The sequence below is a fragment of the Bombus fervidus genome, chromosome 17 (genome assembly GCF_041682495.2).
Source record: "Bombus fervidus isolate BK054 chromosome 17, iyBomFerv1, whole genome shotgun sequence".
Taxonomy (NCBI): domain Eukaryota; kingdom Metazoa; phylum Arthropoda; class Insecta; order Hymenoptera; family Apidae; genus Bombus; species Bombus fervidus.
In genome coordinates this window covers 8,220,980-8,237,011 of record NC_091533.1, presented here as the reverse complement: position 1 = coordinate 8,237,011, position 16,032 = coordinate 8,220,980, and the positions used below count along the sequence as shown (strand labels likewise).

The 16,032-nt window shown below is 36.4% G+C and overlaps 1 protein-coding gene across 2 annotated transcripts in view; it reads right to left on the bottom strand.

Annotated features, from left to right (window-relative positions):
- The window catches only part of Fur2 (furin-like protease 2), a 416,618-nt gene extending 401,138 nt beyond the window's left edge, over positions 1-15,480 (bottom strand). For both annotated transcript variants that reach the window (XM_072020553.1, XM_072020554.1), the window contains exons 1-2: positions 14,668-15,480; positions 6,503-7,077 (exon numbers count right to left, since the gene is read on the bottom strand). In XM_072020553.1, the coding sequence (XP_071876654.1) occupies positions 6,503-6,697 (195 nt within the window). In that variant the 5' untranslated portion in view covers positions 6,698-7,077; positions 14,668-15,480. The remainder of the gene's footprint in view (positions 1-6,502; positions 7,078-14,667) is intronic.
- Between the last annotated feature and the right edge of the window lie 552 nt (positions 15,481-16,032).

Here is a 16,032-nt window from a genome sequence, read left to right as displayed (position 1 = left end):
AACGGCCTCGCCTTAATATTACATCCACGAGTGAACTTTTCTGGAGCAAACGAGACACATTGCCGTACCAACGTCCTATATAGCAACAACGACCATCAAAACACGTTTAAATCGATTCCCCACCATATTGGATACGGTGATTGTAGATATCCAATGCCTTCTAGATAGACCTCTCCCATCTAGAGAGCTGTCCACAGCTCCTTTTGCTACGATAGACAAAGAAGGATCGAGCCAGTAACGGGCAAAGTTACTAGGCAACGTTCGTGATCCATAGAACCTCGAATGTTTCTCATTATTTATTGCAACAGAGTTTAAGAAGAATAAAACTTACGTAGAACAAAATGCAGATGGACCGTAGCTTTTATAGTACACATTTACTTATTATCATACCGTTAAATAGAAGAGAAATTTGCATGAATGAAACGTTGGATACAATCTTTATATTCGTCTAATTGCATTCTGTCTATCTACAAACGTTTCGACTTCGAATTTCCATAAATCTGATGATATAAAGTTTAGAGACTCAAAGGAAACAATTCCATTGTAACGTGGAAACTCGTGAATCATCAGAAGTCTTTGACGATCAATGTAAATCGTTCATCTTTTGTCTTTTAGAAAGGACAATAAAATGAAAGCTTGAATACAAATCGACGATCGTGAATACCAATTTCATTTCGTTTCCGTTTTCTCCGCCGTGAGTATAGAACAACATAAATAAACGGAAATTTAATGCAAACGTGAAATAAAGAATGCAAACATGATTGTTATCGATTAAAACGATACATACCACGATATTTATCATTGTATTTTTGTAAGTTATTCGTTAGCTAGTTTGCTAGTTATTAATTGAATTAACCAGTTGAATCAACTTATGAAAGATAAAATAATATTTTTCTATTACTTTCAAGCTTTACTTTTTATTTTTGGAAGAAAAATGCCTCTTCCAGTCATCTTACGATAATAAATCGATTGTTTATCGTAAAAATGTCGTTCTTACACTCACGATTTGTAACGAACACATCAATCGTAAAATCGCAACAATTTCTGAACGAAAGACAAACGACCTAAACGTTAAAAAGCATCAAACTATCGATATCGTTGTCCCAAAAGAGTCGTCAATCGTCGAAACGAGTCACATAACACAAAACTCGTTGACCTCAAAACTGCGCAAAATAAATACCGCGAAATACAAAAAAAAAGGGGCGAGTCAAATCACTGACGATAAAATGTGACGAAATTTCACCGAGAGCAAAACCACGTAGCGCGCGATCAAAGAAACCTACATTTAACACGCTTTCGCGTTAATTCCTGCATTCGTCCACCATTTTTCAAGCTGACCGACGATTACGCGGTAGCCATTCGAAACTGAATGTTTAAAATCCATGACGCGAGTGTCGGAAATTTCGCTTTGAAAATTTCCTAGTATGAATGACTCTTAAGAATAAATATTTCGTGTCGATTATTGTTTAACAATATGTGTTCGTAAGTTTTACGAATGAACACTTGACAATTAAAAACAAATCGAAAAAGCGCAGTCATTGAAACTGCATATAATTGCAGAAATTTCATCTGTCAGTGGAATCCGGTGTAGTTTTGAACAATCAAACACGCGAGTCAAATTATTACTCGAAGCTAGGTACGTCTTAGAGCAAGTAAAAAAGCTGCAAACTTTCTATCTGCGACGAAGCACACGAATGCAAAAAAAGCCATCTAGGATACATTTGAAGATTTACGACGAAAAACTCGAGAACAGAGAACAAATGGAAAAAAAATTGTTGAACCGCGAGCGCGAACATAGCTCGTTGCAATGATCGCGATGCATCCGAAACAAACAGAAGCCGCATTTGCCAGAAACTGGTAATAAACTTCCATCTCATGACGCATTTACGTCCCAACAACACACCGTTCTTCTACCTCTTCGATACTCCTCCGCTCTTTTTTCGCCCTTTTGTTTCGCCCTTTTGTTCGCCAACCTATCGCGCAGTTCAACATGGAAAAGAATCGCGCCGATAAAACGCTCCGAAAAGAAGCGGAGCACCTAGAGAAATAGAGAGAAAGGATACTTTAACCGTACGTCATCCCTGGTGAGATAAAAACTTTGGCTGCTGGAGAAATGTAGCCTGTGTGCAGGTTCTAGCAGTCGAGATGATGGAAATTCCACCAAACGCCGCGAGGAGTCGTGGAAAACGCGGAAATTATCGCGGTTCCACGAACATTTAGGCACATAATAGAGCAAAAGTGCTTCAATATTTAGCATTGGTAACTTTCCATCCACATATTGTATGAAACATATGAAACATTTTGAAATTTCATTAGCATTGTAATGAAATACGATTAGAATGATTATACTGAACAAAGAAATCGATTTAAAAATGTACGTAGAAGTTTCTTCGAAATTAAATAAACGAAGATACAGATGGTTACTCTAAATTTTAATTATTAACAGTATGGCAAAACATGACGTTGTTTTGTTCGTATATTATTTGGCATATCGAACGCGAAATGTTTAATGCACCTATTTGGGAACATAGAAGATTAAGGTTTTCGGTTTATCGAGAGGATAATAGTAAGGATAGTAATAATAAATGATAGTAAACGTAATACTGTTTGCGGATAGTACCGGTGGTTTGATTACCTGAGTGCGTGGAAATTGTAGATATTAATATTTACTACGCTGGAGGCATAATGAAAATTCAACGTCTACTGCTACCAGAGATATGAATAATTCAGGCATTATTAATTCGTTGTCTTGTAACGTGGAGTTACATTTATATATCGACCACAGGTTAAATAGTGGCAAAGATTAATCATGATAAAATTTAATTTTAATTTGCATTACGATATCAAAATACAAATTTTTCTGTATATGTATCTACGTCAATTTTACTTCGTCGCGATATTTGATTCTGCATTTAATTCTGCTACTTTTTTTTTTAATTCTGCTCTTTTGAATCTTTGCTTTATGATTTTCCTCCAGTCACAAACTACATAGTTTAGGATCATTAATTAAATTAAAATTTGTAATTCAAATTTTTAAGACAAAATCGACTTATAATTATCGAAATGCTATCAATAATATTAGGTAACACCAGAGCTAATTATTAAGAATTCATATTATGTTATTATATATTATCGTAACATCAAATTATAGGAATTAATCTACCACAGACACGTTTTCTAGAAATGTATATTTTTCTCCATTAAATACAGGTGCTGTACGCAGAAAAATACACAAAATACAGACTGATTGGCCCGGTATACAGCAGCGAAAAATTGAATAGCGAAACATCCAAAAACCTTGACAAATGGACGAAGATACGAGCGGTGGAAAATATCGGACGCAATTCACGCCAGCAGTAAACTTAATTCCAATGGTTTTTTATCCAGTTGTTGGCATAACAAGGGTCGCAAATTAGTTGGAGTCACGAAATATCTCCCCTGATAGTTGACACGATGAATTTTTTCCCAATCGAACAACGAAAAGGGACGCAGCGTCCAGTGGCTGCATAAAAGTGCAGCCGCAAACGAACGCAGTTTGACGGTCACAAAAGTCAGAATCACGAATGCAGATCGTGAAATTCGCACACTCTATACATAGCTACACGCTATACGGGTTGACGAAAGTATTCGAACACTTTTAGATACGTTTCATGAATTGTATTATATGTGTCGTACTTTTAGGTCTTAAAATTTTATTACCACTGTTGCGAAACTCGAGTATCAGAGTTAATGAGACGTTCTTACAAAGTTGTAACGATTATAACGATTAAAGCGTTCAAACTCAATTTTCCTAAAGTCGTTATTTCTACGTTATATTGTTATTCCACCGAATAAGCCGTACTGTTGCGAAAGAGGATTTTTAATACTCAAATCAAGTATCATAGAGAACATTCAGCAACAAATTGTATACAGTTTAACGATCGCAAAAGCTTGGATCGGGAATGCAAATCGTGAAATTTGTAGTAGCTATACGGGGGCTAAACGTGATATATAGTTTGAGGATCATGAGACTTTTAGGTGGCGATAACCGTTCCGGTTCGAACAGCGGCCTGGTTTGAAGCAGCTGTAAAATTTTTTCGATGCGATCGTCATCGAGAGCCGCGAACGATACTTTGCGAAACGCTTGTAGAAAGGACACTGTGATCCGGTGATAGCACGCGTCCATTACACCCGCGTGTAAAAATGCTATTACTTTTTGTGGTGAAAGTATGTAACGTATAGGGTGTCTCGAAAAAATAGAGAAACGAATTTTCCTAGTCATTTCGATACTAAATGCTTTCGTATTGTATTCTGTTCTGTGCGAAAACGAAACGACCGAAATGTATTATATATTTTCTGAATGGCAAGATATATTATTCGTAAAATAGGAGAAGAAAAATGTTTGTTGTTTGGAAGTGCATAATGCTTAATAATGAAAGTTCGCTATAACTGTATTTAACTAGCCGTATTTTAAACCTTGATCTAGCTAATGCAGGTAATTAGTGTCCTTCCCTTGGAATAATTATCGGCACAAGTTTTTATGCCTTCGCCCTATCCGCTCCATTTAACAAACTGATGTCTGACCTTAACTAATCCGAAGTTTAAAGTTGCTGCTTGCGTTGCGTTGGTCGATGTACATTCACCAGCACTATAGTTTAGTTTCACGGCAATTTTATGGATAAAATTTAACTGACAATTTTGTTTCGTTGTGTTTGAAAAAGTTTCGAAAGTTTCTTTATGAAGTTGGCGCAAGAGAATAACGAAGGTTGCACGGTTAATAAATAGACGATTTCTTAATGCACAGATTATTTCAAGCGATAAAAATAATATTTGAGAAACGATTAACTGATTCGTAGTAAGACTTGGAATAAGAATGAATAATATAAAGTAAAGAGAAGGTAAATCGTATGAAGGGACACTCGAGTGTCATGGATTATTCAACAGCATTAAGATGAATAATTAGAGTTGGCAGAAAAGTGCAGGTGATTAAAGTAAGTTCGATGGTCAAGGTTAATAAACTATCGAATACCGATACGCCAAGTCTCTGAGAACCGTGTAACGAGCCATTCCTCTTAATTCCTCCCACGGGACTACTTCCACACTATTACAATAACTACTTTGGAACAATAGCGGTGAACAGAACACATTCTCAAAATTGAGCAATGCTATACGCACTATTCCCTAGCATCTCCTGATAACTGCCGATAGAAGGAGTTTATCACTGGAAACACATAACATCAACTATAAATAGAATGAATGGAAATTATGAAATCACAAACACGATAATAATGGAAGGGCTTCATGATGTTACATTGCGTTCATAATACAGATTATGTGCTATTACATATTTAATACTTTGAAACTCGAATATTCGAAAATTCGAAAGTTGGGATTCTTTTAGTTCGAAAGGAAAATTTGAAGACGTAAGAATTTGTTCAAGTATCTGAATAGTTGTTTACAGATTTTTGAAATTTAACGAACACTCGAACCGCACACATAGGTAAGAAATATCTTGGTATTAGTATTGGTAACTTTCAGTATTGAATTTCATTAAAATTGCTAAGTACGTATTGAATTTGGTTTCGTCGCTATTCATTCTTCACAATGGTACATGCGAATCGTGAAACAAGCCACGATAAAACTTCTACAGCTCGAACGTTATCACGAGAAAGATTGTTTTTATCGCAATCTGCGTAACGCGTAACTACTAGAAAAACTTTTAATTGTGAAATGGCCAAAGTGTCCTGTAAGTTTTTTTAATAGTGGAAACAACACGAGCATCGAGCTGGAAACACGCGAAAGTAAAACCTGAAACCTGTTATCAAAACTATGTCAATCCATAGCGATAACCGCGAAACTTTTGTAATGAATTTTGATCGTGGCGTTTTTGAATCGTGCTGAGTTGAACACGCACGAATAATGGGCTAAAATTATGTAGTTAATCCACACCGCTTAAACTGAAGTGACTGAAACACGACGACCAAAATAAAGTCTGTCAAAGTGTTCCATTGATCATCGCGTTTTTCGTTTTTTATCTTGATTTCAGATCTGTCTTACCAATTCGTGACGTTTGAAATCGCCAAAATATTATTAAACAGCGTTATATATAAAATATTGAGAAAAAAATTCATTCTCGATTTGTTACATTTCGCGTTCAATGGAAATACAATTTACAAAAACCATTAAGTCGACAAACAAAAATTGATTTTAAATTGTACTCCATAAGAGTCCGTTACAGTAAAATTTATCAAACAGATGTAAAAGTTAATTAGAATATTAAGCTGCAGATATTTCATTTCACTAAACAAATACTCCATTGATGTTCAATTTTCCAAAAATAGTGACAAATTTCGAGATAAATGGCTACTTAAGGGATAGTGTTTGCAACATCGTCACCCTTTCCTGGTCTTCGATTTATGGAGCTGATCAATGTGGTTTGCGAACCACTCATCCCATAAGAAAAGTCAATCATTCCATTTTAGCATGCTAACGGCGAGATATAAAAAGAAAGATCGAGACTCACCTGTCCATAGTTGTCGAAACCATACTTGGCGGCAATTTCTGCAGCGACATCCGGTCCATCCGGGATGTAAACTGCGAACTGGTTGCTGAAAATCGGCGTAGGTCGCGACCGTGGTCCAGGTTCCGACTTTACCAACAGAGCACCGATCAACACCACTAATAACACGCACAACGAACCGCCCTGAACGATGATCATCTCGTCGTCGCCGAATGGACAAGATACGTTATACTACTATTCTTTAAACACCGCGTACTTCTTTGCTTTTTCTATCCCGTTACTTCGCGTTACGAATTCCGATTCGCCTATCGAAACTATAATGTTTTCAAACGTCGAGGATCCACGAGCAGAATACGCAATTCGAGAATATTAAATTTTCCGTGAAATCCAGCGGGAGTGGAGAATCTTCACTTAATTTCCGTATACCATTGCCACGAATGTTTCGCCGCATCCGAATGACACGAAGGAAGAGGATAAAGAGAAAAAAAAAGACGTTGAATACGTCAAAATGGTGACACGCGACACGACACTAACGGAACGATTTCGACTCTAAATTCTTCGGTCGTTGCTGTTCTTATCTGTAACCAAAAAACAGAGAGAGAAAATTAATACGATTAAAAAAAAAAATGGGCAACATTCAAGTCACGACGCCAGAAGGATGTCGTCGGGATGTTTGCGGTTTAACGATATTAATTACTATCAAGAGCATACTCCTCCAGTTGTGTATACATGCTGGATTTTATATCGACATTTCCGAAATTTAATTAATGAAAATATGAAAAAATTTTTATGCGCAATTTCTATATTTTTCAATATCAGGTATATACAAAGATTTTGCTATAGCATTAAAAGTCTTCCTGTTTTGCTGAAACGTCTAAATAAACTTTCCTGAGAGAAGCTCGTATAACAGGAATGTTGTAGTAGCCTGTAACAAAACACTCGGCGGTCAGCGCTTGAATTACAATGCAGTTAAAACGATCGCGCAAAGGAACCACGAACGGAACAGCAATTTAAAAATTGAAAACCAATAAAATGTTTCCTTATACTTCACTCGTGTCGTCGCAAAAGACATACAAGAAAAGGCTCGATAAAATCAAGCGCTTCCACGATGGTCTCGGTTGCTCCCGCCCACGTTCTCTTTTGCCACGTACAGAGCAGAGAGCGTCCTTCGAAGGATTTCGAAAACTATATTAAATTCATCCATGAAACTCTCTGGATTCTGTGTATCTCCATAGAATCGAAATAGAGAGACGCGACATGATAACGGGTGAATCATCACAAACAGGATATCCGAATATTCGAATGTTAGAATTTGAAAGACAGCACGCGTGGAATACCAAAAGTGTGTGTACTTTCATGGGAGAAATAATTGAAAGAATTATTGGTCGTAAATACCAATAATATTAACACAAGTGGCTACAAACGTTATTGGCCATTGGCACGTGCCTTTACTTTCCAATATACGACAGTGTGTTATCATGTACATTTCATTTTCATAGTATTAAATTCTAGTTATATGAAACCTACTAATAAATTATACAAAATTTAATATACCAGCCTAACTGATTGGATCTAATCGATTAATAAATAAGGAGATACTATAGCAAATAAAATGTGTACAAATAATTGAGCAGCGGCGTATATTCAACATCAGAATATGAATTTAATATGTTATACCCTGTTCTAAAAAAAAAAAAAAAACGAGTTTTTTTTTTGGAAAATCACACCTTACACAGGAAAATTGGTTTTGTATAACTACTGGAAATATTGGAGTTTTGCTATAGATACTATCCACACGCATTTTATAAATGCCGCAATCTACATATGTCGCAGTCCACTGAAGCTGATGCTACACATCCGAAAACCATTTTTCATTTGCAGCGAAAAAAACATGGCGCAAACATATCAAATCCTGGTGCGGAACCTCACTAAAATTTAAATTTCCCGCTTGTAAATATTCTTTTAATAATCCTGTCCGTATGAACCTGTTTTTGTAGGATAAATTTAAAAATATGAATATTCGATCGAATATATGCAAATGATTTATGTCTCTAATGGAAATTAGATCACTGTACATCAAAAATGAGAACGAAAGTTTCCACCAAAATAAAAAACCATGAAAAACTAACATCTGGCTGTCGCTTTTAAGCATTATATAAGAAGAGAAATTGCAGTCGAGTCACTTTTACCCATCAGAACATTGACAAGAACTCTCACGATGCCACGTACGATGGCTTCGTACGTAACGTTAAGCATCAAGATACTTTTTATAGACACAACATACTAATGCCGACTAACGAATATGATCAGCTTTCCATGTTCCTTATTTACTACGGTTTCTACCGCTAAATATTATACCTGTCAGATACACGCTCCTATTCGTACAAGCCAAGCAAACAAGCAACGGTTTAAACAAATACCATGTAACTTTGAGGAACAAACGTTGAACCGCACCAACGAACCAATAACCAGAGCGTTACTTAACCAGTACATAATCGAATCACTGACAGAACTTAGCGTTATGCTTGGCGTCGATGACGTCAAGATTCAGATATTTTTAACCCGCACAATGACAATCTACAGGATAAAAATCTACGATATTTTTGTTTTTCCGAAAATTTCTGAAAAACAACGTTACACGTGTAATATCGTATAGTACAGATTACTTTAAACGTGGCTATCGAACTCCAATACGTTTCAGATAGGTTCGAACTTTCAAATATTAAACAAACTAGTTTTATTTATTTGTGGAAAATTCAAAGGTGCGAAAATCTACAGAACGCACATGATACACAGGAATTTCGCGTAAAATGCAATGACTTGATAATGAGTTCAATCGGGAGGCAAGATTGCGGAACGATTAACCAGGATTGATAAGCGTCTCGTGATTCCGCGAATGCCGCACAAAGAAAGGAACGACGTCGCCAACCGTTCGAATAGAATCTACCAATTTTCTAGCAATTAACCACTGGCAATGTTCTTCCCATTCGCAGCAGCAAAATAGAATTCTACGAAAGGGTTGGTCGCGCAAAACCGAGCACCAGCAAAATTCTTTCGACGATCGAATTTAAATAGCGTGAAAAGAACACGAGTGAAGAGCGAAGAGGAAGAAAGCTTAGCGAAGAAATCGAGAAGAAAAAAAGCAATGACATATTCGTCCGATACTTTTTCTTGCGAAAATCTCTTCTTAGCGGAAAATTTTTATTCAAGTTCAAATATGAACATTTATGAAATATTTCTCCGTGTATCTTTGCTTTTTGCTTCCTGTTTCACATTGAAATCGCATATAGCGGAAAAGTACGAGTTATGTTTGTTAAAATACGTTAGCACTCGTAATTCATCTATTAACCACCGTAGTTCTTCGTATCTTCTCGTTTCTTCTTTAAACTGCTTGTAAGTGGTTTTTGTCTGAACTCTCGCCACATTTTTCGGGTATTTATCGTGCGACAGGTTCATTCTCGTGTATTCTATCTCACATATTTATCTTTTATAGCGCTATGTATATCATCCTGTCATACACTGTGCTTTATAGAGGAATTTCATCATCGTTGGAGAAACGAACGATGAAAAATCTTTTAACCCTCCGGCATTTAACGAGCCATAGTATTTTCATATTCATCCAGGGCTAGTTTATACAATCCTGTGTAAAAATCTTGGAGCACCTACCAAACACTTGCGTTTTGTTTTTATTTTTTCGCGAATGAATATAAAAATACTCGATGTTAATTCAAATCCTCTGCCGATTAAATGTTCTTCTTAATGAATATCTAACATTTTCCCCGGAAGTAGCTTGTCTTCGAAACATCGAATATTACACTCGCATATAATTGCGAGCAGTTTTCGAATGAAACCGAAATCCACGGTGAACGTGTTAAACAACATATTGGTTGCGTCACAAGGACAAAAAAGTGGGAGAGAATGCTTACGATGGTTCAAGGACCGCAGAAAGCATGAGATTTGCAATTCCACGAGTGGTGTTACGTGTAAAATAAAAGCCACCCAAAACGTCATAACGCCACGACAAAATATGAATAGAGATAATATTATACAGGTTGTTTAAAAATGAATGCTCCTCGAATGTCAAGTATGAATAAAGAATAAACGTCAATGTACTATCTTCCTTAAAATATATCGAGAATGTGTAATAAAATGAAACTTTTCTAAGAGAAAAATCTCTCGTTCTTTTCTCTGTCCTTTTTTTTTTTAGAAAACTGTACAAATTTAGTTTCTCGTCAAAATTAATCATATTTATGCGCAGCACGAAGGGAGATGTAACTGTTTGTAGTTCAAGAGCTCATTTTACTTTGTTACAAAGCATTGAAAACGCGGTTAAATTGGGGACACACGAACTCCGGCCGACGTGATTTGAATATTGAGTATTCAGACGCTTGAATAGTTCTTTCTTCGAGGCACACAGAACGAGGTATAATTTATGGTGCGACTGGAAAGAGGAGATGATGTGATGTAAAACGGCATAGACAAAACGAAGCTTTTGGTACGGCGGAAAATTTGGTTTTTTGCAGGATCTATAACGACAGATCTATAACGAACAAAAGTATTATACCATTAAAAGAAACTAATATTTCTTTGCTGTTAGACGTCAAAATAATTTGCCGTTCTCCAATACAGTTGTTAAAATGTTGTTTAAATGCTTACGTTGTTTAATGCACTTACTGTTACAGATTGTTACTGGAAATATTGTTAATAGAAATTAAGTATAATGATGTAAACAGCTATGAACGTCGTAGAGCGTTTAGACGATCAATATTATTGCGAATATTATTGGGAATATTATTGTCAATATTATCGTAAGAGACCATCTAGACGATCAATGTGTATCGTCTGCATAATGCTGAAAACTCTGAAATATCGACAATAATATTGATCGTTTGAACGCTTTTTCAAGTGTATGTGTTTTGGTAGAACCTGTACAACATGTTTGTGTACATCTGCGAACAACTGTCTTGCGTACTGAATTCAATTACCAATGACACGCGTACTCACCAAGAAGACGCTGATGACGACAACATCGGACAAACACAGGACGGACAGTTTAGCGACAACTACACTAATGAATACGCGAATGGCGATCCGTACACTTCATTAGCATATATATACTAGGACGATTCCTTGCGAATTTTAACATTTTATTGTTGAAGATTGATACCAATTTAGTAACATGTCTGTAAGTTGTCAAACAAATTATTAAAAAAATAACGATTTAAAAACAATTAATTTAAAGACGTTAATGAAAAACACTGATAAAGGTAAACTTGCTGGAAACGCGATTTTTGCCTCATACGGGACAATACGAACATTGCAACATCTGCGTGTCTTCTCATTTACCAAGTGAGGAATAACTTAGCGATGTATTAAATTATATTTCTTTGATACGAGATATCTCGTTATATTACACTCTAAATATCTTACGTAACGATAATATACGATATGGTAATTTTATTCGAACTGATTGATATTCACATTTAAACACGGCTTAGTAGCTTATCGTTCGAAGGAGGATAGTGAAATAAAGAAACGTGAATGCACGAAAGAAGGAGAAATCAAATGGATGAGTTAAACGAACGATCTAGACAAAGACTTAAGACGTTAAAGGATGTTTATTTCCTTGCTCGTGGATTTCTCTGAAATATTCCGTCATTATCGTTAAACTCTACTCGCAGCTATGTGGAAATAAATACAGAAATAACATATCTGATCGAAGATGCATGAAATTAAGATTTATACATAGATATCGCCCGAAGCTGATTTAATTACATAATCTACTTGTGTTTCTGTAGCTAATAAATATCCATTTTCAATATTTTTACTATCGTCCTGCAACTCTAGCCCTTTTATTACTTCAAAGCTTAACTACACAATTTAATCAAAATGAACCTACCAGCATCATATTTGCTATTGATCTATCATACAATATATATATATATATATAGCTATCGAAAGAGCGATTGTTAATAACGATGACTTCATAATCAAAAATTCGAAATATTTTCAGAAATTCGAAATGTATTAAATAACGTCATAAGAAATGTCACAAATTATAATACATCACGTTCAAAATTTACATAGACAGTCAACCTTCGTGTAAAGTAAATCCTCTTCTTTCTTAAATTTACATATTACAAACCTTGCATAACATCTTTACTCTCAATGTTTACTTTAGAAAACAGGAACTATCTTGATAAATCAGAAATTATACAACTTCTTTGGTAATCGTCGCATCTATACGTTTATTATCATAATGAAAAGTAATTAACTAGCGATTAATTAGTAATAATAATGATAAATTCGACATATTCTATATGGCTTTATTTATTATACATTATACATATATACCACACGTTTAATTATTTCAATTCGTCTAATACGACCAATAGCGCAAATCATTTCACAACTAGGGAAACACGCATTATCTCCAAACGACAGTAACCGTACGTCCCATTATGCAGCGGATAATAAAGTGCTCTTAATACCGACGCTTTACGCACAAGGTCGCAGCCAATCACGTCCGTAAACATACATACTCCAATTTGAAATCTAATGGAAAACGAGAAAATAGAGCTGGTAGATATCGACGATCGTTGTATACGTGTGTACACGGTATACCATTACCATATATACCAGTGGCAAGTTGAAACTCGTTCGATCAGGAAAGAGCAGCCTGGAATTTTTTGTCACCGGTGTGGCAAGCTCTCGAGAAGACGAGGTTGCACGCAAACCGGAACGCGGGAGGGAGAAACAAAATTTGTATTCGAGCAAATCATCGCAAAATCCGTAATACGTCCGTGGCTCACGAAAATATTGAAACAAAAGTCTAATGTGTTATATGAAACATTTTGAAATTTCATCAGCGCTATAAAAGACACGACAGTCACGAGTCATGATTGTATCGGTATAATTTAAAAGTATAAAAGTAGATACGTACTGCAAATGTATATATTTAACATTTTTCGAGAGAAGCGAAAAACTATTTGGCATTTTACGAGAAAATTATTTACTAAACGCATCTTGTTGAGAAAAAAAAAAAAAAGACTGTAGGAAGCATTGGTCAATATTACATTTGTAATTTTCTCTTCTTAGTCCTTGATATAATATTTCGACGATTTTGACGGCATTTTTAACGTAAGACTGAATTATTTTGAATTCTAGCACTTTTAACATACATATGCAATATATTTAGTAAAAAATAAGATGACTGTACGAAATAGAGTTAATATAACGCCTTCGGTAAAACTTGGTTCTTATAAGAATCGAAAAAACTAACCTAATCCAACGTTGTGCGTAAATTTCGAACTTTAGCGAGCAGTATACCACAGGAAGAGACATTAAATTTACAAAATTTGCCCTTGTTTCTATATATTTTCATCGCATTAATGAAATTTGAAAATATTTCGTGTAATACACATATTCGTAAAGAAATGTTGGAATACTTTGGTGAACCACTGTATTTCTGTGAACGAAACGCAAAACCGTAATTAGTTTCGGGTCAGAAAAGGTCAGAGAGGAGCATTAATCGGAACTAAAAGGTTTTTCGAGCCCGCATGATTAGAACGCGACATCGCGATATTTCTTTGGCGACGCATCGCGCATACGATACAAGCCTGCACACACGCGTGGCCACAATCATTTTTCGCACGCCACTCGCACTGGCCTGAATTACACACGCGCGCGTGGCTCCGCGAAACGCCAACGCTGCTTTCACAGCCTTTTTTTTTCCTCTTACGAGCGCAACGCGTGCACCATTCCGCATGCGAATCACGGTCAGCCTCTATTTTCGACGAAAGTGAAAGAATCGAGATCAACGACCCTACCGCTCACGGAGAAATTCGCGAAAGAATATCGACAGTTAAAATCCGCCTTCTACTCGCCAGAATTCAACCAACGAGCAAAAAAAAAGCACTAGCTTAATCGAGGAACAACATGAACGAGTTTCACGAAGCGAAAGTCTCTGGTACACGAGGACCTCGAGATGTCAGCTGATAGAAACAAAGACTCGGAAAGAGCCCCGTAATTGGTCGTTGAGGATAGACCATAATATACAAAACTATATAATGGAGACACACACCAATATAAAGAGGTTAGCTGTGAATCACGCGACGTCAATCATCAAACGCGATTCTTTTTTTCATTTTAAAAAGAAATACATTTACCTCTGTTTAGGTATCACGAAGCGTTAGGTTTCCACGAAGTATGGTGAAATTTCAGCGGAGTTACTTGAACGGTACAAATGTCACCAACTTTGATATATGCACGAAAACGACTATGTTTTGGCAGTGGTTCGCGGCATGTTCTTCCGGCACGAGGTCTGCGACGAGGTTAAATGGACATTGACATGTGCTCGAAAGGAAAACACGACGGCACCCACGCACTACTCGGAGTAAATTGTCAGAAGAACGAAGCCGAACTTTCGAACCGATCCACCGATCATTCCGACCACTACAGGCCAAGTGTAGCACCGCACTGACTGCTCTCGCCGTTCACCAAGGCGATAAACAAACTCGTCGCCTCTCCCTCGCGAGTCTACCCTCCTTCTCCTATCAAGTCTCTTACTCTCGCTAAACGTTTACTATCCCGCTTCCGCGGACAAACGCCGACTGCCGTGTGCTGCTGAGCGAAATTTCGGTCTTTCTCGCACTGCGGCGTTAGCAATATGGTATGATCTCACTCTCATCACTCTGTCTCACTCACTCTAACATTATACATCTCTGTTGCTTTCCCTCCCTCTCCGCTGCTTCGCCGTTTAAGGCACAGTGCTGCCACCATGCTTCGTCCCCATCGCATCACAACTTGTCACCTGGCATTCTTGATTTTTTGACATTTTATGAACGCTCGATTTAAACTGGATGATGCTTGGTAATCGGGACCGTTTGTAGTTTCGAAGAAACTGGATGTCACTCGCGAGAAGAGCAAATAAGACTCGTTTATGATGACTCCATGACGCGACAACGCAATGTACGACATGTTTTGAGCCACTGACAGTCTGTACTGGAGCAGGAACTGTATGAAGGGTGGTGGTGCCACCCTACTGCAATCAATTGCAACGTGATTTTGTTTATAGAAAAGAAAATCTTTCGTTTTGACAAGTAAAAGTACTCGAACTTACTAATATAATCAATGTTGTATTTATATACTATAAAGCTATTTACAATTACAATTAAATATTTATATAAATATCTATTTAGTTAACTTCCCTACATTATCTTCTGTAGAATATATAAAATATTACAAATATTATATCTCTTAAGTAAAAACTTATTAGAATATTATTTTTTAACCTTATTTAAACTTAATTCTAAAATTCGTGTATAAATTTCAAATTTTCTATTTTAATCTTTTTTACTTATCTTCTGCAAATACGTAAATAAAATTTCTGAAGATAGATTCAACGTAAGTTCTAGATGTCCCTAGTGTAGCTATTGATCCACGGTCGTATATACAGGTCCCGAAACTCCCGTGGTCAAGAATGTCACAATGATGCCGCGATCTGTGTTTCTCTAATCTGTCACTACTGGCGT